Below are 26,808 nucleotides of genomic sequence, written 5' to 3' on the forward strand. Positions count from 1 at the left end.
TAAAACAGCAAATGGGAAAATTGTTAAGTTGATTTATAGAAAAATAGAATTTGGAATGTTGCCATACATAAGTGAGGAAACCTAAGCCTCACAAAGTTATGTGCATTTCCCAAAGTCTTACTATGATTTTTAAAACAAGTTTTAAAAATTAATTTGTAAAAGATCAACATAAATGAGAGTTGTTTGCTTCAAGGTTTACACTATAAGAGGGCATTGACTCAGTGTGTATATTTAAATTACATTGCCACTTTAGTTTCAGAAGCAATGCACTAAATTTTAATATCCTGCATTTTTCCATCTCCCCAACTTCTATGACACACTAAGTAATTTGAACACATTCAAGCACACCAGTTACTGTTTTATAGTCTCAGTTGTCTGTTTCTTTTATACAAGTACATTCTCACCCCTTAATAGACTGTGTGATTATTATCAGTGAGTTAGAAGTGGTGTTCAAGTAATATAAAATATTTTAGTTTAAGCCAGGTGCTGGTGGCTCAGACTGTTATCCTAGCTACTCAGGAGGCTGAGATCTGAGGATCAGGGTTAGAAGCCAACCAGAGCATGAAAGTCCATGGGATTCTTATATCCAAATAACCACCAAAAAGCTAAAAGTGTGGCTCAAGTGGTTGAGTGCTAGGCCTGAAAAAAAAAAAAATATTCTCAAGGATAGAGCCCAAGCCTTGAGTTCAAGCCCCAGCACCAGCCGTCCCTCCCCACAAAAGTCTTTGGTTTAAAAAGAAGGGACCTGTTTGTTCCTATTAAATTTGTTAAACATATGCACATGCACACCCTCAGTTCTGTGATCTGTAGCCAGGCAGCTCTGTCTGCAAAGCCAAAATAAATAGAATAATGCAGGCAGCTTTTCCACTGTTACTGTTTCATAAAGACTGTGTGGGTCAGAGAACTTTAATCTCTCTGTTGCCTTGTATTTCTCTTTGTATTTGACTACAGACAGTGTTATTAGAGGACAATATTTTTTAGAGTACTGATTTCCTATTTTCCCCTAGTCTGTCAGGTAACTACCTGTTCTTCAAAGCCAAACATCAAGCTATAATCCAAAGACTCAGAAGGAGAAACCTGGCCATTCCCTTTTTGCAGTTTAGTTTGAAATTTAGAATTCCCATGGCCTACCCCTTAGTAAAGCACACTTTGTACTTTAAAGCTTGCAGATGTTTGAAAAATATGCATGTTCTTTGGACTTAGACATTGATAAGAGTTCCTTATAACTTCTTCGTCTTTTGCTTTTTCAGATATGGCAAAATAGTCTCCACAAAGGCAATTTTGGATAAGACAACAAACAAATGCAAAGGTATGATTTTTGTGACTGATTATTTCCTAAACCATAGCCTTAGAAAAATGATGAAATGAACTTTCAAAATGACCCCCAGTTTATTAAAAAGCAAATCTCCTATGTCACCCTCTTTCTGTCTTGCACAATATCAGCTTGTTGCTTACGTTTGTTTTGTCCCTGGTTTAAGTTTTGGCTGGAAACCCAACAGTGAATAACAGTTTGCCAGAATTCCAGATTTGGCACCAGTAGAGTTAACATGCAAAATACTAGCTGGCATTTAGCCCTTGCTTTTAAAAAGGGATAGAGTTAGAAAATAGCTTTTCTTTCCTGAGCCTGAGGAGATTAGAGCTGCTTACTGAAGACCATTGGACTGTACTAAAGAACTGAAAAGATTACATATTGTGCAAATTGGCTCTATTAATTAGAATAGAGTAGTTTTAAGCAGTACTTAATTACATGTTTCAATACTCCCAATTGTTCTCTGCTGAATGCCTGTTGACAATATTGGCAGCGGGAAGGAGAGACCCATTTTTCACTGACCAAATTGTACCAGGGAGGGGGGGTCATGCACCCCTTTGAAATATGCTGCTGCATTAATTTGATGCACTGACCTTCAGTTTTCCATGTAATTAGGATGAGCTCATCCAGCTCCATGAACTGCGAGGGGTGGCATCTACAGTAGGCCGCACAGATGCTGTATGGTTGTGACTTTTAATGATCCAGCATCTTAACAATAGGCATGGCATGTGATTTCTAGGAAAAGGGAAGAATGGAGTCAGCTGACTTTGAATCTAACTACTGACCCCATGAATTCAAGTAAGGTTGACAGGAATGGGCAGAGAAGGCAAATCTCCTCATTAATTAGACCCTAGTTTTTTCAAGAAGTAGGGACAGGGCAGTGGAACATAAATGAACCCCACAGTAGGGCCTCTCCTTGTAAGCCAACCATTTCCTTTAATCTAGACTTGAAGTGGTTCATTGTATTTCTGTCTCTTCTTCAAAGTGCCTAGATTTAAAGGAGCTATTGTGGAAAGTATCTAAGCCCATGTTTAATCAACATGGCACATTAAGGCAGTTTTGCCTTGGGACAGAGAATAGAGTGTGCTTTATGGAAAATGCTACCCAATAAATATTTAAAATGAATTAAACTAGGAGAAAGTCAAATTGTAGATGGAAATGCGTACACTTAGTTGCCAAGATTAGTGTTATTTAGCATTCATAAATGATTTGGGGAAGCCGCAACACAGAAAATAAAAATCTTTTGGTTTTATGAAGAAAAGTAGACGCTTGCAGGCACAAAACAGAAAGCTCATTTCAAAAGGTTGTTTCAAACCAAGAGAGAAATCATAATTGATAAGTGGTTTTAGCCTTACCATCCATTCGCTCTTTTTCTTCTCTGCCACAAAAGAAATCTTATGTAGCAGCTCAGTATGCTAAAAAAGCAGAGCTTCTGTATTAAATGAAAGAAAGGCCCTAGAGGTCTCCCTGTTGAAATGCTCCACCTTACCCTGCACCAAAAAACATCACTGTGCAGCCCATTCCCTAAGATACTGATCCCACAGTATGCTTGTCATGACCAAATACAGGGATGGCTAAAAACGAACTAATGATAAACCTAATATCAAATACCAAACACATATCACCATATTGCAAACTGTTGGAAAGTATCCAAAGATTTGTGGGGCTTCTCAATAAAATCAGGTGTAAGTCAGAACTTATTTGAAATTCTTATGGACCTTCCCTTCACATGGGGATTTTGGAAGACACTGCCCTGTTGTGGACTAATGATAATACCCTCCAGGGCTGTCTTCCTCTTATAGCCTGCAGACAGTGAGTGTCAGCAGATGTCTAGAGGGGAGGGGCAAGGGTCAGCAAGAATGGGTTGAAAAGTTCTAGAAGCCAAAATGAAAGTGTTTGGAGGAGAGGAGCAATATTAAGACAAATGAGGAAAAATAACAATTTGATTCATAGTAAAGTTAGATAAGGTGTTATTTAAGATAGCTTGTCATGGTAAGCAGGTGAGTATGTACAAATAGAAAGATGACAAATTGATAGATGAATAGATAAATATACACTAGATTACAAAGTACATGAAAAGTGCTTCTGCAGCAACTTTGTTATACACTTAACTCTTAGAAATTAAGTCAAGAATGATGTGCATGGAAAATAAAGATCTTACAATGTTGTAGAACTTTTTTTGTCACAAATTGTATCTTGGAATCACTTTTGAACAAAATTAAAGAAAACTTTTTAAGTCTGAAAAACATGTATCTTAGCTGTTGAAGATCCAATTATTATTTTTATATTGCATTTTTAAGAGTTATATCAGCAAAAAGCATTTAAATTTACTGGTAATGTTGTATGTGGTAGTTCAGGACAAAAAAAAAACAACCCTCACAAAGGGTTGATTGTGAAACTAAGCATCAATACTAAGCGTATAAAACCAGCATACATATATACTCATTCATTAGTAAAAATAAGTGGAGATAAGTCAGAACAAGGAAAAATACAAGCAAGAGCAATTTCCTAGGAACAAAAACAAAAACAGAGAACATAGCAATTCTCATGATTTAGGTATTACACTATGGGGAGAGAGAGCTTGGATTTCAGTGAGCAAGACTAGTGTAACTCTTCTTAATCCTCGATCCTGAAAAGTCTCTGCAGAAGTTTGGTGAGAGGATCTTCATGGTATTTCAGTGACCCTCACCTTCAAAGACCTTTTTCTACATTTGTGTTCTTTAATCCATAGACCCTACATAATTCAAAGTTTATTCAGTATGCTATTTACTTTAAAGTAATATAGAGAAAACAGCACCAGGTTGCATGCTTAACTGTTATAGTTATCTTCAACAAATAATTACAAAGTGTTAGAGCAGGATTCAACAAAGGCCAGAAAAGGGGGTAAACAACTAAATACAACAATCACTTGTATCTCTTATTAAGAAAATAGGTGAAAAGAACATTCATATTATCTGAGTGGATTGTAACTTAAAGAACAATTATATCTAAGATCTGTTCATTTTATTGGCAATAGCAAAATTGAGGGGGGAAAGCTAAATATCTTATCAGTAGAAGCCATACCATTTCAGTGTAGCTGAGTGTTCATTTACATCCTGCTGAAACTGTGTTTGTGGATAGCAGTGAAGAAAAGTGGTAGGGAGCACTTGTGTGTGTGTGTATGCATGTGTGTGTGTGTGTGTGTGTCTTTGTGTCTGTGTGTATGTCTGTGTGTGTGTCTACAGCTGTACAATATTGTATATTAAACTAAACAGATTTCTAAAATAACACTCCAAATATGTTTAACCTAATTCCTAACCCAGAAGTTGAGTAGTAAATATCCTTGGCTTTGGCCTAGATCAACTTTCTTTTTCTCCCTAACTTAGGTATTTCTCTACTGTTCAAATTAAGCCTATTTCAGTCCAATTCCAAGTAATACAAAGAAGCTGCTTCTTGCTTTGGCTTTAACATTCATCTCTTCTAAAACATCTATTTTTGTAATCAATAGTCTACTCTTTTATTATGTATTTTGGGTACTAATGCTGCTAAAGTAACCAGACTCTCAGGCTGTCTGTTTCACTCCTTGTCTGCATATCTGTTACTTTTAATATTAATAAAATACTGTCTAAATTAATATTTCCTCATAACACCTGGATATAAACAGTAGGCTGCCCCCCTTCTATACAACCTCAAAATATACTTATTCATTTTAAATTAATTTTGGGGACAAAGCATGATGAAAAATGGCTGTAATCCCAGCTACTCAGGAACTAGAGTCTGAAAGATCATGGTTTATATTCTACCTCAAAAACAAGCCAGATGTAATTTGAGCTGCTAGACAGATAGAAGTTGGAGAATAACCACAGGGGTAAAGTGTGAGACTATAATTAATTAATTAATTAATTAATTAAAAGTGAAAGTGCTCACAGAAATGGAGGGATGAAAACAGCAATGGTACTCAGCGGACACTATATTGAAAATGAACTGTTCAACTTGTATGTGGGGAATGGGAGGGGAAAACTGGAAGAGAGTGAGGGAAGAGGTGACGTTGTCCAAAAAGAAATGTACTCTTTACTTAACCTCTCTGTAATCACCTTTAAAATCACAATCAAAAAAAAAAAAAAAAAAAGCCCAGCAACTCAGTGTTTGGGAGATAACTCCTGAGTATTATAAAACTGTTTGTACCCATGACATGGAAATTTATTGAATTTACTTATTGCCCAGATTATCATTAAATTTATTATTAAAATACCTAATGCTTAAAAGTTTCTAAAAAATAAAGAAGCAAATTACTGGACTGAAGAGCCATGTGCTGATCACTCACACTTGTAATGCTAGCTACTCAGGAAGATAAGATGTGAGGATCAATATTTGAAGTCACCTCAGGGAGGAATGTCCACGAGACTTATCTCCAGTTAACCACCAAAAAGCTACAAGTACAGCTATGGCTTAAGTCGTAGAGTACTACCCCTTGAGCAAAAAAAAATCTCAGAGATAGCACCCAGGCACTGTTTTTTAAGCCCAGAAACCTTTCTCTCTTTCCCAACCACCCCCCTTCCTCTCTCTCTCCACACACACATACACACAGGACTGGACTCAAGTGATAATACACTTGAGCAAGTGTGAAACCTTGAGTTCATTCCCTGCCTAGCGCTGCCAAATAATGATAATGATAATAAATGAAATTAATTTAATGAATTTCAACTCTGATATTTTGTCTGAGACCCATGTTCCTATAACAGTATACCAAATAGAGTTTACCTTTCTTTCAGTAATGGTCTATTTTATTACAGTAAGGTACACAGGTTCTATTAGATTCTCAGAGCCATTTGTCTTTACTCTGTGTGAGTCCTGGTCTTTTTATTCTTTTCTATTTCTTCTTATTGGTTTCCACTGAGAGTTGCCATCCATGTGTGTATTTGGCAGCTCTACCTTCATTCCAACCCCTTTTCCCCCAATTTCCTGTTTTGATTTGTTGTGGCCTGAGAAAACAGATGACCAGCTCCATAAAATGTTTGTGGGACTATGATAAATAAGCTATAAACCACAGCCTCTCGGCCAGTTATGTGTTTCATCATATTGTGTTTTGCTTTGAGACTTCAGGGCACAAAGTACTCAAACAACTATTTGGGGTATCTGGAAGTCTTTCCATTTCATTCCTTATTTTGAAAGGATGTAATGAATAAATACTTTTAATCAGGTATAAGATGTAATTATGTCATATTTATAGCAATGCTTCTACTAATGGTTGTACTTAACTCATGTTAAGAAGGTTTGACCTATAGAATAAATATAATTTTGCTTCTGACATGTTTCAGCTTGGTGGGATGATTCCATCTTTTTTGCTGCATCATTATATTAAATGAAATATAAGTCAGACCCAGAGAAGCAAAGGATCCATGTTTTCCCTCATATGTGGAAGCCTAGATCTAATTTATAGATGTAGAAGTAAACAAATACGGAGTTATATACAGTTGTACACAAATGTACTAACCAAAATATGGTATTTGCAGAGAAGAATTCATATGATGTAACTCCTTAGAAAAACTAACTCACCAACTAACAAAATGAATACTTGTAAGGTTGGGGGAAGGTCAGTGGGAGGGGGATAGATGAAGAGATGAAGGGGGAATGCTATCATAATATGCAATTCAGATCCTACAAAATCAAGAAAATAGAAGGGAGGTATTGGGTTGGGAGGAAAAGGAGAAAATCATGGAAGAGGTAACATTGATCAAGATGAATCATATTCGTAAACTGATTTTTTGAAATAAAAATTCCTTTGTACAGCTACTTAAAAATAATTTTAAAAATGTGGGGAAAAAAAACCCTCAATGCCTCTAAAAAGTAAAACTGTCTGATGTTCCTTCCCCACTTTTAAAACCTTGGTGTTTCTCTGTAGCTTCTATTATTGATGATGTTCTTGTATCACCTTCCTGTGGTTGTACCTACACTATCTCTGTAATCTTATCTGAGTATATTGGAATCCATGTATACTGGTATTGGAAGTAGGAAATTGAAAGGGAATACCAAAATTGAGAGACACAGGGTAAAAAAAGACAAACAACTACAAAAGCAATACTTACAAAACTGTTTGGTGTAAGTGAACTGAACACCTCAGGTGGGGAAAGGGAAAGTGGGAGGAGGGAGGGTGGTATGAGGGACAAGACAATACAAGAAATGTATCCAATGCCTAACGTATGAAACTGTAACCTCTCTGTACACCAATTTGATAATAAAAATTTGAAAAAATAAAATAAAACCTTGGTGTTTCTACAAGGCCTTCAAAACAGAACTCACACCAATATTCTCAAACTCTTCAATGACATTGAAAGAGAACGTTCACTACCAGACACATTCTATGAAGCCAGTATAACCCTCATCCCAAAACCAGGCAGGGACTCATCACGGAAAGAGGAATATAGACCGATTTCCCTGATGAACATAGACTCAAAAATTCTCAACAAAATTCTGGCCAATAGACTTCAATAGGTCATCAAAAAAATCATACACCACAGTCAAACTGGATTCATCCCAGGGATGCAAAGTTGGTTCAATATATGCAAGTCAATTAATGCAATTCACCACGTCAACCAAAGCAAGGTAAAGAACCACATGGTTATATCACTCGATGCGGAGAAAGCGTTTGATAAAATCCAGCACCCATTTATGCTAAAAGCCCTGGAAAAAATTGGGATTACAGGGAACATTCCTGAATATAATCAAGGCAGTTTATGACAAACCAACAGCAAGCATAACTCTAAATGGTGAAAAACTAAAGCCATTCCCTTTAAAATCAGGAACAAGACAGGGATGTCCACTCTCTCCCCTTCTCTTCAACATAGTACTAGAATTCCTAGCCAGAGCAATTAGGCAAGAAGAAAACATGAAGGGTATCTAAATAGGAAAAGATGTAGTTAAACTTTCTCTCTTTGCAGATGACATGATCCTGTACCTAAAGAACCCCATAGAATCTACCCGCAAGCTACTAGAGCTGATCCAAAACTTTGGCAAAGTTGCAGGATATAAAATACACCCTCAAAAATCAACAGCCTTTCTCTATGCTAACGACCCAAAGACTGAGGCTGAAATCAGGAAAACAACTCCTTTTGCAATAGCCTCAAAAAACATAAAGTACCTAGGAATAACCTTAACCAAAGAAGTGAAAGACCTCTACGATGAGAACTTTATAAACATGAAAAATGAAATTAAGGCAGAACTAAGGAAATGGAAAAACCTCCCATGCTCCTGAATTGGGAGGATTAATATAATCAAAATGGCAATATTGCCAAAGGCTATCTACAAATTCAATGCAATACCCATTAATATCCCAACATCATTTTTTAATGAAATAGAGGAAGCAATCCAGAAATTCATATGGAACAATAAAAGACCTAGAATAGCAAAAACAATCCTAAGCAGAAAGAACGGTGCTGGCGGAATTACAATACCAAACTTAAAGCTGTATTATAAAGCTATTGTAATAAAAACAGCTTGGTATTGGCACCAGAACAGGCCTGAAGACTAATAGAACAGAATTGAAGACCCAGAAATGAACCCACAGAACTATGCCTACTTAATCTTTGATAAAGGAGCTAAAACAATAATCTGGAAGAAAGATAGCCTCTTTAACAAATGGTGCTGGCAAAGCTGGTTCAACACATGCAACAAACTAAAACTAGATCCTTATATATCACCCTGCACCAAAATCAATTCCAAATGGATCAAAGACCTAGAAATCAAAACAGACACCATGAAAACACTAATCGAAGGAGTAGGAGAAACACTTGGGCTTCTTGGCACAGGACGGAACTTTCCTAACAAAGACCCAGAAAGGCTACAAATCAAAGAAAAGTTAGACAAATGGGACTGCATCAAACTGCAGAGCTTCTGCATGGCAAAGGACATAGCTCACAAGATAAACAGAAAGCCCACAGATTGGGAGAAGATCTTTGCTGGCCATTCAACAGACAAAGGCATTATATCTAAAATATATGCAGAACTAAAAAAATTACCTTCCTCCAAAACAAAACTGCAAAGAACCAATAGCCCCTTCATCAAGTGGGCTAGAGACTTAAAAAGAGACTTCTCTGATGAGGAAATGAGAATGGCCAATAGGCATATGAAAAAGTGCTCTACATTACTGTCCATAAAAGAAATACAAATCAAAACAACACTGAGATTCCATCTCACCCTAGTAAGAATGTCCTATATCAAGAAAACTAACAATAACAACTGTTGGAGGAGATGTGGCCAAAAGGCAACCCTACTTCATTGTTGGTGGGAATGTAAACTGGTTCAGCCACTCTGGCAAGTGGTATGGAGATTCCTCAGAAGGCTAAACATAGAACTCCCCTGTGACCCAGCAGCCCCACGTTAGGGTATCTATCCAAAACACCACAAACATAATCACACTAAAGCCACCAGCACAACAGTGTTCATCGCAGCGCAATTTGTCATGGCTAGAATCTGGAACCAACCCAGATGCCCCTCAGTAAAAGAATGGATCAGGCAAATGTGGTACATATACACAATGGAATTTTATGCCTCTATCAGAAAGAATGGCATTGCCCCATTTGTAAGGAAATGGAAGGATTTGGAAAAGTTATACTAAGTGAAGTGAGCCAGACCCAAAGAAACATAGACTGTATGGTCTCCCTTATAGGGAATATTTAGCACAGGTTTAGCAGAGGATCACAGGAGCCCTTACGAACACATAAGATAATGCTAAGTGAAATGAACTCCATGTTATGGAAACGATTGTTATATCACAGTTGTAACTACTTTCAACATGCCATATGTAACTGTAGCCTCTATTATTGATGATCTCCTTGTATCACCTTCCTGTGGTTGTACCTACACTTTCTCTGTATCTTATCTGAGTATATTGGAAACCAGGTATACTGGTATTAGAACAAGGAAATTGGAAGTGAATACCAAAATCAAGAGACACTGGGTAAAAAAAGACAACTACAAAAGCAATACTTGCAAAACTTGTGTAAATGAACTGAACAACTCATGGAGGGGGGAAGGAAAAGGAGAAGGGAGAGTGGAATGAGGGAACAAACAGTACAAGAAATGTATCCAATGCCTAATGTATGAAACTGTAACCTCTCTGTAATTCAGTTTGATAAATATATATATATATATATATATATATATATATATATATATATATATATATATATATATATAAACCTTGGTGTGCAGATGCCTTTTGTTTCTCTGTAACTCTAGATCTGAACTAGGACAAAGTTCTCCCCTTCAGCCTTCCAGCCCTCTACTTTGAAGAGAGTATCTGGCCCATGATAAACTTAGGGCAAATAGTCCTACTCAGGAAGCCACAGCACCATAGCTGTGGAAACACTCTCAGGACATGCCCATATCTGTTGCATGCCTCAGAAACAAAGGGAAGCATCACCCTCTTACTCTAGCATAAAATAACCAAGTCTGTTTCAAATTTCAGGTTATGGTTTTGTCGACTTCGACAGTCCTGCAGCAGCTCAGAAAGCTGTGTCTGCCCTGAAGGCCAGTGGAGTTCAAGCTCAGATGGCAAAGGTAAATGGAGAATGTCACCCCTGAAGCCTGGCACAGCTGCACTTCCCATCACCACTCACGTTCTCCCTTCACCATACCTGTCCTGTGCTGCCAATGGCCTTAGTAGCCATTGTGACAGACATTTATTTCCCTCAATTTAATGTGTAGAGGATTTGCAAGAGTATAATGTGCAGAGTAAATGATACAATCCATAAGTACATCAAGAAATCGCACCAGATTTTTTTCAGGTAATCCAGAATTTAGAATTGTTTTAAGGTCTGGACTGTATTCTAAAATCAGTTTTAAATTTTCAGTGCTCAAGGAATTTATACATATTAGATGCATTTCAAAAGAATGCCATAATGGAGTATATAACTGGCACATACATGACTTCATACAAATTAGTACTTGAATGCAACAAGCTACAGATGCTGTTATATCGATGTAATAATTGGACGTTTTAAACACATTATTTATGGGATTTAAGTCTATGTTTTAGTAGTTCCATAAGAAATTTTTTCAAGACCTTTTTGGTGAACTTTCACATTCTAGAATTCTTATTGAAAAACATTCCTGTGGGTTCCAAATATGCCTAAAATGTTAAAAGTAGATGATGAATATCATGTGCTTCGTGTTTGAGAAGTATTTTAGCATAGTATTCACACCAAAAGGCCTGAAGTTGTCTCTGAAAATTTTTTTGTGATTATTTCCCTCCATGGTGTTTATCTAAAATCTAGAATATTATAATTTGGGACTTTAAATAGAGTTGAATTTTCCTTTAACATTTGTTTAATCTTCAAAATGAGACAGTGGAGATGTCCAGTCCCTTTGAAAGTCAGGGCGCCCTTCACAGGTTCATTCAGTGGACTTTGACAAGTTGGCCATGCTGAATGTAAAGCACTAGGCTAGGTACAGTTGTAATTCTAAAGCTAGAGGGACTTCTGATTGTGCTCTAACCCACTTTGAAATGACCATGATTTATTTTAGAACTGAGATCCAAACATGAGAATAATCCTCAAAATGCCACTCACTTCTTAAGTGTTTATGTTCTGTTGTAGACATTCATTTATACACCAAACACATCTAGAAGCCACACAACTGAATAGATACTTCTGTTTGAGACTTTGTTGCCCAAATATAAACTTCAATTGTGTCCTGATACCTCGTAAGTACAGTACAGTTAAAGAGATATGCATGCAACAATGTAGATGTTCCTCATCTTTCATTTTTCCATTGCTATGGGAAATATTTTCAACCCTAAAATGTAACTAACAATTTGATATTTCGAGTATACTTTTCAAAAAAGCAACAATTTTACATTATCTGGCTTCCTGAAGTACAAAGGAAAGTAATTTTATACTGTTCTCTGTTATTTCTGAATGGTAGCACATGATCATTCCCTGGAAGGCATTCACATATAAGGAGGCTTATTGAAGCTAAAGGACTCTGAAGAAGAGATAAATTACCTGCTAAGGTCTAAGAAATAAGTTACCTGTTCAAAATCTATCTGCTAACTGCTGCTATAAACCATAGGCCCAGCAATCAGAATAGGAATTTGCTTTGAATACAAGAAATCCACCCAGATAGAGGTTTTAGGGACTAAGGAAAGTGATGGCTTTTCTAAAGTAATCTTGCCATATAGTATTTTTAAAGCTTTATGTTGAGTTGAATTTGTGTTTTCTTGAAGTTCAGGATAGAAGTTAAACACAACCTGTAAATTGTAAACATTGTGATTTTCCAGGTCACTATACATCACATAGAGCAATTTCCTGTGGTATTGAAAACCAGTGAGGTTTTCAGACTGTGGTGAACATGTAATACTTGTTCTGCATATTGATTTGCAAAATGTTTAATCTCACCTCGTAATCAGTGAGTCGCCTCCTGTCCTCTATTCCATCCATTCTAGCTCACTGTTAAGAAGTTGTTGCTTTGGATCAAATTTAGGATAGATCCCATGACTCCTCCTGCCAGTCATCATTTAAGGAAGTCTTTTCACTTGTTTCTTTCATTGCAAATCTTTCTGGCTGACTTTTGGGGGCTGAGAATGCCTCTTGATTTTTCACATTTGATTAGACTCCATGAAACATACAAATCTTTAAATACATTTTCAACCATTCTTGCCTATAGTTCCATCATCCTATCTCCGTTGTGATGGTACAGGACTTTGTATGATGAAGGCCTCAGGTTATAGTTCAAATACAGTATGAGCATGTTGGAATCACGTGTATAGTTTTGAAAATTGTTCCAGAGTCCACCAAAGGGAAATTCAGAGACATATCACAGCCTACATAGCAATTGTCTCCTGACAACTTGGTTCACAATTTGTAGGAAGCAGTGCTTAAAAGATTTCCATATGACCATAATCACTAACTCTGTGTAAACACACAAAGATACTTTACATTTTAGAGAATTATAGGAATATATGTTTAGTAGAGCAGTTGAAGTTGTGACTGATGTGTAATATATTATCATAATTTTTTATTTAAAATAATGTGGAAGCATTTTAATGTTAACATTTTGGTTAACACGTGCTTCATGTTTCCATGCTAAACATTTATTTTTCAAGAACAGATCATTGATGTTAGTGTATGATGCTTACAATTTAACTGTTTGGTCCTTTTTGATAAGATCTTAGAAAATCAGATAAAGTTAGTAAAGTTTTCCCCTTCTCACAGACAAGTCCCATCTTCTTTAAGTAGTATGTTTGCAAGTAGTCTGGGAACAAGATTGGCTCTCTTTTCTATCACTAAAGAGTGTGTTTTTTCACTGCACTCTTCCATCAGCTCCCTAACTGGCCAGTAATCCCTCCAAGGTTGGAGGTGTGAAGAATGGAATGGTTGTTGACCTGACAGTGATGTAATCTGGTGTTAATTTATCTGGCCTGGCAGTATGCTGATGCTTTCTCTCATGAAATGCTTCAGGCATCTGTTTTTCTGACCTATCTGCCCAACCATACCACATCCCCAAGTTGATATTTTCCCTGAAGGTTTTTGAAAGAGTAATTTCCTTGGACTGATACCCTCAAGTCTTAATAACCCAACCCTACCTGTGTGGCCCAAGCTGGCCTTCAACATCCATATCACAGCTTCACTACTGGGATTATAGGAATAGCCAGCCTGCTTTTGATCTGCCGTGGGCAGTTATCAGCAGAAAAGTAGTTAACTTCCCAGCAACACTTGAAGACCCCTTTAACTAGCCTTTCTTCTTTTTCCCACTCATTGCATTTGAGTTGGGCATTAATCTATTGTATCTAGCACCCTCTGTGGGACACAGATCAAGCTTCCTGAGTAATCTGTGGAAGGCTCTGTTGCCTAACTGGGGGTAAGGGAGAAGAGCAGTCAGGCCATGCTGAGTGTGAAGCCATGGCTGCCTGTCTCATCACCGAATTGCCCACTCATATCTGTGGAAGGCTCTGTTGCCTGACTGGGGGTAAGGGGGAAGAGCAGTCAGGCCATGTTGAGTGTGAAGCCATGGCTGCCTGTCTCATCACCGAATTGCCCACTCGTAGCTCTTCCAGTATCTTCTAGACAGAAGGTGGGGGTCATCTATTGTTTCTCTCTATAGAATATAAGAACACTCATCACCTGCTATTTTGTGGCATCTCCTGAAACAGAAAAAGGCCTATTTTATCAAAATCTATTTAAAACTGCAGAGGTCTTTTCTGAAAATTTTCATGAACAGTTACCTCCCTTCACATCATTTTCAAAGTCTGGCATATTAAGGGACATAATATATTAAGGATGCACTATTTTGGAAATGTCTTTTCAAGGCATTTAGTCAGGACAGTACTGGATATAGATTGGCACTATATATCGTATCAGCAGTGCACTTTGAATGCCAGCTTCCCCATGGATTGATAATGAGCCCTGTTCAAAGGCCTCCTCCAGTAGGCTTTTCTACTGCAAATTGGCTAGAAGAAGGATCCCTTCCTCCAGCATCTGTGGGGAGGATCAGTAACCCAGCTTCAGAAATGCTGGTCATGTGCCAATCTGCATAGTATGCATTTCTTCAGGTCCCTGTAGAATGTCTTGGATCTGATTTCTTTTTTCACTGTATCTTTGCAGTTACAGAATGTATTGTAGATGCCAGCAGATCTCTTGTTCTCCAGGGTTTGTGTGTCTGAACTTGGGTTAACCTCCTTATGCTGACTAGATCAAGGAGCACCTGGCACTCATCTTTTGGGAAAAGATTTCTAAGGAAGTTTAAGTCGAACAAGGGGCACACACTTTTGTCTAGTGAATTAATCAGGATATTAAAATACATTGAAAGCTCACATGCTGAAGATTTTATCTTATATAATCTGGGCAAGTTAAAAGGTATTCAATTAAAGACAGGCAGAAATGTGATGTTGTATGACACTGGTTCCCTGAATTAAGAAATGACCCCAGAAAGATTCAAAACGGGATTGGAAATTGTTCAAAAATGATAATATGAGAGACCAGTGCTTTTTTGAATTCATGTTTGAAATTTTAGTGACTTGTTTAGTACCTGCCATATGGTAGATATTAAGTGTTTGTTTTGTTGATAAAAAATCAATTAAGTGAGGAAAAAATGAGCTTGGTAAGACATGGGCTATTAAGAAAGAGACATGTTAGCCAGGCCTCAGAGACTCGCTCCTATAATCCCTTCTATTCAGGAGGCTGAGATCTAAGGATGAAGATTCAAAGCTAGTCCCAGGAGAAAAGCTTCCAAGACAGTTATCTCTAATTAACTGGCAAAAAGCCTGAATTGGAGGTATGGCTCAAGTGGTGGAGTGGCAACTGGGAGAGAAAAGGTAATAAGCAAGAATGCAAGGCCCTGAGTTCAAGCCCCCAGAAGAGAGAGAGAGACAGGAGAGGGAGAGGGGAGGGAGGAAGGGAGGGAGGGGAAGGAGGGAAGGAGGAGGGAAAGGAGAGAAGGAAACAGAGAAAAATGAAACATTTGAAATTGTGCCTATGGAGTGCTCTGATGAAATTTACCAAATAGAAAGAGCCTTGGACCGTATGGAAATCCTATTTATATTAAACTTGGCAGATGTTTCACATATGTGACTATCTCAGATAAAGAGTATGAATTCTATGAAGAGAAAGGAAAAGAAACTCAGATAACAAGATAAAAAGATGTAATGCATAAAGTAACATGGTTGGTATCTGTTAACAAAGTAACTTCTCTAGACCTATGCCTGGGGTCAGTAGACCCTCGGGTGTTGTTTGGCTGGTGGGAAGCTTGCACATTTTTCTCAAGAAATAGACAGTCAAGTGAACGGGTAAGAAATCCCCCTGCCCCCACCCAGAGGTTCACCATACTCCAAGCAGTTTGCAATTGCATGCTCGTTGGACCTATTCAGTACAAGAGAAAACAGATGTCTGCTCTTCCTGCCAAGTCTCTTTCTTACATTTTAGGAACCATTCCACACGCACAGGGAGGTTTTTGTTAATTTCTTTCAGATGATGACTGAGTGCTTTACACCATGTGGGACCTCCAAGCCCCGCTTTTCTACTCAAGTGAACATTAGTGCCGTTTATCCCTCTTCTAGCCAATGTGGGATCTAGTTTTCCACTTGTTCGAGAGGCCATTGAACCCCTTCTGTGCCTAAGGATATAAAGAAGTCCATCGCTCCCACTTTTGATTGGCCACCAGTAATGGCCACCAACAGAATAACTTTTTTCAGACATAGCAATTTATTATTTAGACATAATAAAACAGAGTTATGGTTTCCATTGATTGTAAAGAGACTAAATTATCCTCATTCAAAAACACCACCAAGGATATACAAGGGCTTACAAGTATATGATCCATTCACTCTGAATGAATAGTGATGAGAGAGCCTGGTCATTTGGGGAATTAGATAGTTTGTGGCTGATGCTTGGGGTTTTTTCCCTTTTCTCTTGGTTTTAATTTTAAAATTACTACATTACCATGGGCAATGCTTATAGGACAGGTTGACCAACTGAGAAGAAAGATAAACCTAACTGACAAGGTTTTGCTATGGAAAAACAGACATTGAAGAAAATCATAGGAAATATTTATACATATTTAGTCTACCCCCTCTCATTATTATCAAATGAATTGAGAGCCCTTTTTTCTCAATTCTGATTTTTAGCAATTTTAATATTTTTTCTTCACTGATAAACTTTTAAGTTGAATCAAGAACCCGTAGAATATGCAATAGTTGTATTAATATTCTAATAGCAATCTACTAAAACACAGGAGGTTTAGAAAGTCCTGAGCATCTGCATTGTTAACTCCCTTTTGAAAACATTCCACATGTCTGACAAATTCTCCTTTTGCACTCTCTTGAATATTATTGAGATCACCGTGAAATAATTTTAAAAATCCATAACATTTTAAGGTACATCTCTTATATAACAATTTCTATGCCATATCTAAGGAGTATTTTAGTGCACTTTAATTAGGGAGTTGCCAGCATCCTTCTGGATCTGACTAAGCAGGAGTGAAGAGTTTTTCTAAGATAGAGGAATGGCAGGATGGAGCCTGATTGCAACCTCCAGAGCTCTGTTCATCAAGGTGTGGCTTTCCAACTACAATTCCTCTCCCAAGCCCAACATGGCTTTTCCTCCTGAGGTATTAAGGTTACTTGATAGTATTAGTCAGGAGATTTAAAAACTTAATTTATTGTCAAAGTGATGTACAGAGGGGTTACAGTTTCATACATAAGGCAGTGAGTACATTTCTTATCATACTTCTTACCTCCTCCCTCATTTTTCTCCCATCCTCCCCTCTTCAACTTTCTCCCCTCCCCACCCCAGTTGTACAGTTGGTTTACAGCATATTGTCTTGTAAGTATTGCTGTTGCATTGATTTGTCTTTTACCCTTTGTCTCTCCATTTTGATGTTCCCTTTCTCTTCCCAAGTTCTGATAAACATATATACAGGACATCAAAATCAGTTACAGTGACATCAGTCAGCAGAAGTTTATTGGAACAAACTCATATTATTATGAGTTGATTGTGAAGTTGAGTGATTTTTGTTTTTGTTTTTCAATGAAGCACAATACTGAAAGGAAATTTTGCAGCTCAAGCATGCTTCTTAGGCCTTTACCCACAGAGTCTTCCAGTATGGTGACTGGAAAAATAGAGCCAACCTTCTTAGATAGCTGCTCATAGTCTATCTCAGCCTTGTGATTTCTGCTTGTTCCTCAATCCTTTGTCCTATGAATCAAGTATTTCCTCATTTCTCTAAAAGAGAACTCCATCTGTCCCTCCTGTACCCATTATAGTTTGGATACTTCTAGCCTTCATTACATGTTTCTCTCTCCTGTCTCACTGTAAGCTGCTAGATTGCAGGAATTGAATCACTTATAGTGAGAGTCAGGGAGATGTAAGAGACATCAGAAGTGCCCTTTGGCTGCATGACCACCATCAGGAAGAAAAGACTGTGCTGGCTGGTGCAGGACAGATTTCTGTAGCAAGTAATGCATCTTACAATCCTGGAAAGCACTGGAGATATTGGAAGGTCAGGGCCTACAGGAGATGGCTAATCAAGGAACAGAGTGATCTGGGGGAAGATGCTAGAGGAAGCAAGTGAAATGAAAATGAAGGAAAAGACTTCACCTCTATCCACCTCAGTATTTCCCTGCACAAGACTTTGAAATACCATCTGTATTATTATACTATGTCTATTAAACAAATCACTTCCCAAATTTCAGACATGAAAGATACACTTTATATAACTGACAATAAAAGGTTTTGCACATCAGAAGGTAATCAGTGACACCATACCAAACCCATCTAATTTTTGCTAAAAGCAAATAAAGTTAGTTGCCTATGAATAGCTGATGAGAGACAATGTTCAGTCTGCTTTTGAGCATTTGAAAATGTTCAGGGGGCTGGGGATATGGCCTAGTGGCAAGAGTGCCTGCCTCGGATACACGAGGCCCTGGGTTCGATTCCCCAGCACCACATATACAGAAAACGGCCAGAAGCGGCGCTGTGGCTCAAGTGGCAGAGTGCTAGCCTTGAGCGGGAAGAAGCCAGGGACAGTGCTCAGGCCCTGAGTCCAAGGCCCAGGACTGGCCAAAAGAAAAAAAAAAAAGAAAGAAAATGTTCAGTATTTTCTTAGACTACCTGCTCTTCCCCCCATGCTCCCTTGACCTGCCCTGTAGAATCTGGGCCACCCAGAGTGAAGGCTAGTACTTTATATCTTTGGGATTGACCTGTTTGCACACTGCCTTCCTCTGTGCCAGACCAAGAATCTAAAAGAGCAGGACTTTTTCATACTTCCCAGTATTTGATAACCTTAATTGTTGACCACTGGGTCATTTGCCATTCCTCAAATACCAGAATCTGTGTGTGTGTGTGTGTGTGTGTGTGTGCGCGCGCGCGCGCGCGCACTGGAGATTGAACTCAAGATTTCCAACATGTTAGGCAAGCACTGTACAAATCAGCTAAACCAAGATTGTTATTATAAATCTTATCACCTACATATAGGATGAAAAGTCAGTGTTCAGTCTTAAAGATTTTAAAAAAGAAAAATATTTAATTTCAGACTTAATGCTAAGATACATTGGAAAGACCTTATACAAATTCAAACATGCATAATGCTTCACATGTTTTTTTTAAAAGATCTGCTATTTGGGAAATCTAGTAAATCATAATGAGTGTGTTATTCGATTGCCAAAGGCTAACCCGTCAATTAAGGACTTACAAATAGTACTTATTAAAGAAAAATCGAAAGCTTTCATATGCATCAGTATGTAAAGATACAATTGGGGAGCTGGGGGCGCAGTTCATTGGTAGAGTGCTTGCCTAGAATGTTTAAGACTCTGGGTTCAATATTCAGTACAGATCTTTAAAAAAATGATACAGTTGGTTAATAAGATTAAATGATGTTTTGATGAAGGCTGTGCTAATCACACAGTTCCATAGGTGAAATTTGCTTTGGTCAGAAACTATTCTTGCTGTTAGAGAGGTTTTCTTTCTTGATCTAAGAGCACTGCTTCTCAAACTTCCATGTGCTTACTAATCATTTGAGATCTTAAAATACAGCAACTTGTTATTGTGTGGGTCTGATTCCTGGAATTCTGTAACTCTAATAAGCTTCCAGGTAATTTCAGTTCTGTGTGCCCCTGAATCATATATCATTCTTTGTAGAGCAAGGATTTAGGAAACCTACCTGTCTCATCTACTTTTGAGTTCAACTTTTCTAACATTAAAATTTTGCTCTGCCCATTGTATGCCACTTTCTGTGGCTTTGAGTTTCTTGCCTGAGTTGCATTAGATGCTCTCTTTTCTTCCACTTGACCATGACTTAAAGGTAGTATTTAAAGTGAACTCACACTGCTCATACCAAACTAACTGCACACAACTTGGTCAGAGCCCTTCTTCATGTATCTCCAAATTGAATTATTAGCAGTTTTAGCCCCTTGTGCAATAGTGTGCATAGAGTGGACTTCTAAAAATAGCAGTGGAGGAGAGGTTGGTTATTTTTGGAAACCGCAAACAGCTGAGGTTGTGGTTTCATGAGGACATCGTCTCCATGTCATCGAGCCTGCCAGCAGAACCACCTTCTGACCTGCTAAGAGGGGCTCTAGGGACTATGTCTGACCTGTGCAGATGGTCCAAGCTTCAAACACTATTTCCCGGTATCCAAGGTGACATGAGTGTTCTATACAGCCTATAACCTTACCAGGAAGTACTTGAAAAGCACTTGAGCAAAGAGAGTGACTAAATAAAAGTAGGTATGTTCACATAAATCCCTCACGATCTGTTGGAAATTGATAAACAATTCTCTGTTCCACTTTAGCAACAGGAACAAGATCCTACCAACCTGTATATTTCCAATTTGCCACTGTCCATGGACGAGCAAGAACTTGAAAATATGCTCAAACCTTTTGGACAAGTTATTTCCACAAGGATACTACGTGACTCCAGTGGCACAAGTCGTGGTGTTGGCTTTGCCAGGTAAGCACACTGCCCTCTCCTTCCCTATTACATCAACAATAATAGCTCTGCTAAGTTATCCTAGAAAATAGAAATTGACCAAAGAGAGAAAAATGAACCACTTGTAATGTGAGCTTAAATTAATGACATATAACTTTTTCCAAACCTTGTGGTTCATTATAATTTCTGAACCTGCCTTTGGTGGCCTATGGCAAGGAACAATCATATGAGCAGTAATTCGGAAAACATGTGTCCTATATTTTGATTAGTTATACTGGGATGTTTCTAACTTCTTTAAAAATATCAACTCTGCTGGGTGCTGGTGGTTCATACCTATAATCCTAATTACTCAGGAAGCTGAGATCTGAGGATCACAGTTTGAAACCAGCCAGGGCAGGAAAGTCCGTGAGACTCTTTCTCCAGTTAGCCACCAGAAAACCAGAAGTGGTGATATGGCTCAAAGTGGTAGAGCCTTGAGCTGAAGAGCTCAGGGATAGCGCTCAGACCCTGAGTTCAACTCCCACAACAACAACCAAAAAAAGTCAACTCAGCTCCTAAGTTTCATAGATAAAATGTTAACTCTCATCATATAGACATTTGAGCCATAATCAACACATGATTTAGTTCAATCTTAAAATAACACCTCAGATCAAAACAAAACAAAGATATAAGACCTAAATACCATATAACATTTTAACATAACACAACACCTACTAAGATTTCATAATTCTTCAGATTTTTTTCTGAAGAAATAATTTCCCAGTAACACTATTTATTCCTTTCATTTAATTTTCATCCCTTCCAGGAAGGATACTTGAGGGTAATGGTTAATTGGTTTCTAGAGTAAAGATATTAAACCCATTTTTTTCTTCAAATTATCAACATAAAGTCCATATGTCAAAGCTGATTTTATGGGATGAATCATTATAGTTTACAGTTACAAATAGTATTTAGATATTTCAAATTGTTAAGTTCAGTTTTGAAGGACTGACACTTTAGACAAATGCAATCACATCTTATCACAGACTTGTAATGTCAACAAAACATTATTATTACATGTTATTTTACAAATTCAAGAAAATTTTCAGGCAGAAAAAAATTATCTCCATTGTCTCCTAGCTTCCAAGTCATGAAATATGGGCTATTACTTGGTTCTTTTAGAATTTATTTATTCCATAGCTTTGTTAGGCCTGACAATTTTGTAATAAAAATAAAATATCCTATCACTAGCAAGTTTCTAAGCCCAGTATCTCCACTGTATGCTCTCATTGCTTAAAGAATCGCATAAAGTCAGACAGTGGAGGATGCCTGTAATCCTAGCAATTGGAAGGCAGAAATAGGAGTATCACAAGTTTAAGGCTAGCCTGCACTACATAGTAAGATTGTTTCCAAAACAAACAAATAAATGGATCCAGGTGAGACCTTGGGTGGCTCAGCATCATCCCATCATCTCTGTGGGTGCTGTTCAAAACGAGATTAGCTGTAGTACCTCTTCATTCAAAGGCAGAACCTAGTTAAATTCTACGCATTTTTAAAATTACTAACTTCTCGGGTAGCCCATTTGAAGAAGATTGTTCAGTGTTTCTTCCACTAAAGAAAAATGAGTCAAAGTAACTTAAGTCCCTCCCACAATTGTTTTTCAAACATTGTTAGCCATCTTAGATATAAAATAAATTGTAAATTTAATCTCTGGGTTTTCATTACTCCTTCAAAGTCAAAATGACAAAGCACATAATTGACTTTACTAATTATAAAACATGAAACATACTAAGACACACTCTGATTGGCATGAGCTGTTGTCATGATTCTTTATTGTCATTTATATGAATTCATAAAAGGCAATAATACCCTTTTTTAGAGGACCCATATTTTAGCAAGTAGCAAATACGCTAGTCTATTGAATGGTTGATTTTAACTCAGTAGCATGACTAGGAAAGCTTTTGTGTATTGATTTCCAGTTCTCAACAATTAGAACAAAATTATATATTTGGTAGTCTGGTGTTAAATACTCTGGATATAATTCTTTCATGATTCATAAGGTACCAATGTCTGAATTTATTGTACTGTAGAAGTACAAAAGTAACAGTTACGTAAAAGGATGACACCTCTTTTCTTTATCATATTCACATTTTTGCTAAATTTAACTCATGTCCAGAAAACCTGAAAAATGCACATGTACAGAACAAAATGAAATGTAAGCTATCTCTTTATAAATGTTTTGTTGTTTTCTATAAATAGGATGGAATCAACAGAAAAATGTGAGGCTGTTATTGGTCATTTTAATGGAAAATTCATTAAGACCCCACCAGGAGTTTCTGGTATGTTGTTTGTCTAAAATTTTATTAGTAATCTTTTTGTAATATGTCTATAATTTTTGCACATGATGACTGTTAAGGAGCAAAAACTGGTATTACTCTTTAAAATGTCTTTGCGTCTACAAATAAGACTTAAAGTCACTCTTGTTCAGACACTGAATGTGTATTCATTACAGCAGACCCAGTGGTAAGGAGCTACCTGATTATAAAGCATTACAGAACCCAAAACTCCTTTGATGTATCAGCCATATTTTTACCCACCCCATTATCTCCATCCTCAGTAAACTTGCAATATTCAGGCATATCTGTTGAAGGGTATGGCATCTCTCCATCCCAGAAGAGCCTAGAACCCAACTCTTACAGCCTTTAAAACATCTCCTCTTGAGTCACCCTATGTTGTCATTAGCAAGAACACTACACTTCAGAAGCATTTCATATACCACGGTCACACACATTCAGTCAAATTCTCAGAGAATCTGATCTCAAATACAACGTGGCCCTTCCATTTTCACTGTTGATTGGACCTTCTTCACCTGCTTTCCATCTCCACAAAATCTGGTCTCTGCTTGAGTGCTGAAACAATTCTTTTAGTGGAATTCTCCATTTTTCTGAACAATAAATGGGGCTCACACCTTCCTGGTAGAACATTGAACCTGTATTGAGCCTTCAGCAGTCCAGCCTCCTCCTGTGTCATTTGTCTGTGAGAGGTTGACACTGCTTCCACTTCCTCAGCACCATGGCTCCTCCCTCAGCTTCCCTGCCCTCCCCACAGCAGTCCCTAACTCCCTCCAGGTAGACAACTTCACTGGACTCAACGAACTCTTGCCTTTGTTTCCCCCCTTTTCCTTCCTCCAAATCTCATGAAGAAGGATTTCAAAGCTGTCTTTTTAAGATCCCATCCCATATGAATCTTGTTCTACCTCTCTAATGCATTCAAGTTTCAGTCTCTGCCTTTTGCTTGCATTGTTTTCCCAATGAAACAAAAAATTATCTTTGATTAATAAGGTAAGAGACCTGTGGCAAGACTAATTAATGAAGAAATTAGAGAAATTTCACAAATACTAGAGGAACAAAAAAAGTTCATCATCACAATCACAGAATTCAATGGATACAAAATTCAAAATATGAACTATATAATCCCAAAAATACAGTCTTGTGTTGGAGAACCTTCTAGTCTTTATGATCTTAAATTTCAGAATAAGCACTCTGCCTCTCTAGCTCCTTCTGCAGACACTTCTAAAGGTTGGCCCTTGCTTCTCTCCAGTGTGCTATCTTCCCCTAGCAGGCAATTGAAATTCCTCTTGGTAGACTTCTGGTTTTGTGTGCTAGAGAAGCTATAACAACAACTGAGTGACTTAACCAATCAAAACTTAGTGGCTTGGAGTTCTAGAGTCCAACTTCAAAATGAGCAATTCTTCACCTTCTAATGGCTATGGGGAAGCACCTGCTCCAACCCTTGTCTTGGCTTAGTAACAGCCACCTTCTCCTATGTCTTTTTCCTTGACTTAGAAAAAACTAGTATCAACTACAGCACCCAAGCCACAAACTGAGGTCTGGACATCCATGACCTCCTCTGTTCATCTGTCACATAAATTCATGTCCTTCCCTTTTTCTTTCTGATTATTTCTAATATCTGTCTTCTTCCTCAATTCCCATCACTGCCTCATTTAACCTCTTATTTCTCACCTGGGCCATTAGAGCAGTTTCCTGAATACCTGTCCTGTGTAGTCTTCCATCTCTCCTATTGCTTCTTGACTAGTCAGATATAGACAAACTATGTACCTCTGTCTGGCTTTACTACCAGAAATCATCTCTTTCCACAGAAGAAAAGATCCTAGAATGACATTGGAGGCACAGGTAACTGGAGCTTTTTGCAGTGTGCAGTCCTTTCTTCTTCCATTCCCTGTCTGCCTCTCTGCCCTCTCCCAATACTGAACATACTACAGTACATCATTTCTCTTTGCCTTCTCTCTTGTGATTTCCAATCTCTGGGGACCCTGGTATCCCTTTGACCTGGCTGTCTCCTCCTCGCCCTTCTAGACTCAGCTCACAGCCTGCCTTCTCCTTGCAATCCTGTAGCCAGCTCAGTTACAGTCTGTTGGTGGACACCCCCAAGGATGTCCACCTATATCACAGCCCTGACCATGTTTACACATACCCACCCCACTGAGCTGCAAACTCCAAGAAGTCAGAAAGTTTTCTCATCTCCTTATGTTCATGCCTAGTCTAGTGATTGAACTATACTCAGCAACAACCAATATTTGTGGGTTTTGAATAAATCTAACTACATTATAATGCCAAGACAGTGCGACTTCCTTATAAACCAGCATATGGGAGAAAATTGAAATACCTTTTGATTTACAGCCAGTCCCTGTAGCATGCCGTCTGACAGCAGGCAGTGTCTCAAAATTTAGAAACTACCTTACCTTACTTTGAAGGCAAGGTACTGAGATTAACATAGGAAAAAAAGAGAAGAAACTACGTTGACTCTGTTGAATTGTTTCTACCTTGTAATTTTCATCTTCTTTGTTAGATGCCTTAACATACCTTGGCTCTGCTTCCCAATCTGTATTCCAGATCATCCAGTCATCATCCATCCTTAGGCTCATCAGCTAACAGCCCCACTTTCTTGCCTCTACCCATATATGCCCCAGGGAGAGGGTGGGGTTCCACCCTATGTTGGAAGAGGTGTACAAAGGGCCCTTTAACAGTGCTACCCAGACCCTGCTAACTGGTCTTTACATTGGGTCAGCCACATCAGGAAGCTCTCTCCCAAATATAAGCTCTCTCCCTTCAGCAAGCAAAGCCATGAGCACACTTCTGAACTAGGCAACAGAGCCCAGAAGAGCAAGCACAGAGCCTCTGTTCCACCCCACCAACCAGAGCTTTTCTCCACAAAGTATATCCAGCAACCTCATCCCCTTTTAAATGCAAAAATAGGTAACATTGAACTAAATAGACCCAGTGAATTGAACCTAACTGACATAAAAGGCTGGTCATGACAAGCCTACTTCTGGATGAGCACAGAGGCCATCTCAGCATGAATCCCAGTTTGTCACACAGGACACAGCCAGAAAGCACTGAGGGATTTTGAAATTAGATTAATTTCAGCCAGGAGTCACTGAAGTGAGCAGTTGCTACAAGGCTATGTATAACTGGTATTGAGTATTTATCCTCCTGTGGCTCCAAGGTCCCATCTTTAACTGGATGACTGATGATGCCGATTAGGGAGTCACTTTAATTTTCTGTACCCAGTTTCATTTCATAGAGGAACTAATTTGTAAGTCTGCAGTGCCACAGGCTACATTTGATCTTGTAACACTTAAACCTGACAGACACTGCTTCAGTGGCTATCTCCGAAGGTGAACTGCTTACAGGCACAAGTTCAGCGTATAAAATATAAGACTTAGAAGGACTATTCTGAACAACTCAACCTAGTAAAAGAGTTTCCTATTTGTCCTATAGTTTACTTTTGTGTTACCATCACCAACATTGAATGGAAAGGAAAGATATGTGTATATACATATATGTATATGTGCATAATATGCACGTATGTATATATATATACGTATGTGTGTATGCACATATAGGCATTTATATGTTCATATGTATACACACATATCTTTTGGGGAAAGGTCGAATTCATGCCAACCATGTACTTTCAAGTCCTGAATTGTACACTTTACGCTCAGCCTAAGGGTGGTAGAACCTGGTTACAATAAGGTACCATGAAAGGCTCCCCCAAAGAGCCATAATTATTGGGAAAAGCTCTACGTGGAAAATGCTC

The 26,808-nt window shown here is 38.1% G+C and overlaps 1 protein-coding gene across 7 annotated transcripts in view; it reads left to right on the forward strand.

Annotated features, from left to right (window-relative positions):
• Rbms1 (RNA binding motif single stranded interacting protein 1) overlaps positions 1-26,808 on the forward strand; it is a 229,002-nt gene that overhangs the window by 175,417 nt on the left and 26,777 nt on the right. For all 7 annotated transcript variants that reach the window (XM_048345347.1, XM_048345349.1, XM_048345351.1 and 4 more), the window contains exons 3-6: positions 1,251-1,309; positions 10,755-10,846; positions 20,570-20,727; positions 22,945-23,024. In XM_048345347.1, the coding sequence (XP_048201304.1) occupies positions 1,251-1,309; positions 10,755-10,846; positions 20,570-20,727; positions 22,945-23,024 (389 nt within the window). The remainder of the gene's footprint in view (positions 1-1,250; positions 1,310-10,754; positions 10,847-20,569; positions 20,728-22,944; positions 23,025-26,808) is intronic.

The sequence above is a fragment of the Perognathus longimembris genome, chromosome 4, assembly GCF_023159225.1.
Source record: "Perognathus longimembris pacificus isolate PPM17 chromosome 4, ASM2315922v1, whole genome shotgun sequence".
In the NCBI taxonomy this organism is placed as follows: Eukaryota; Metazoa; Chordata; class Mammalia; order Rodentia; family Heteromyidae; genus Perognathus; species Perognathus longimembris.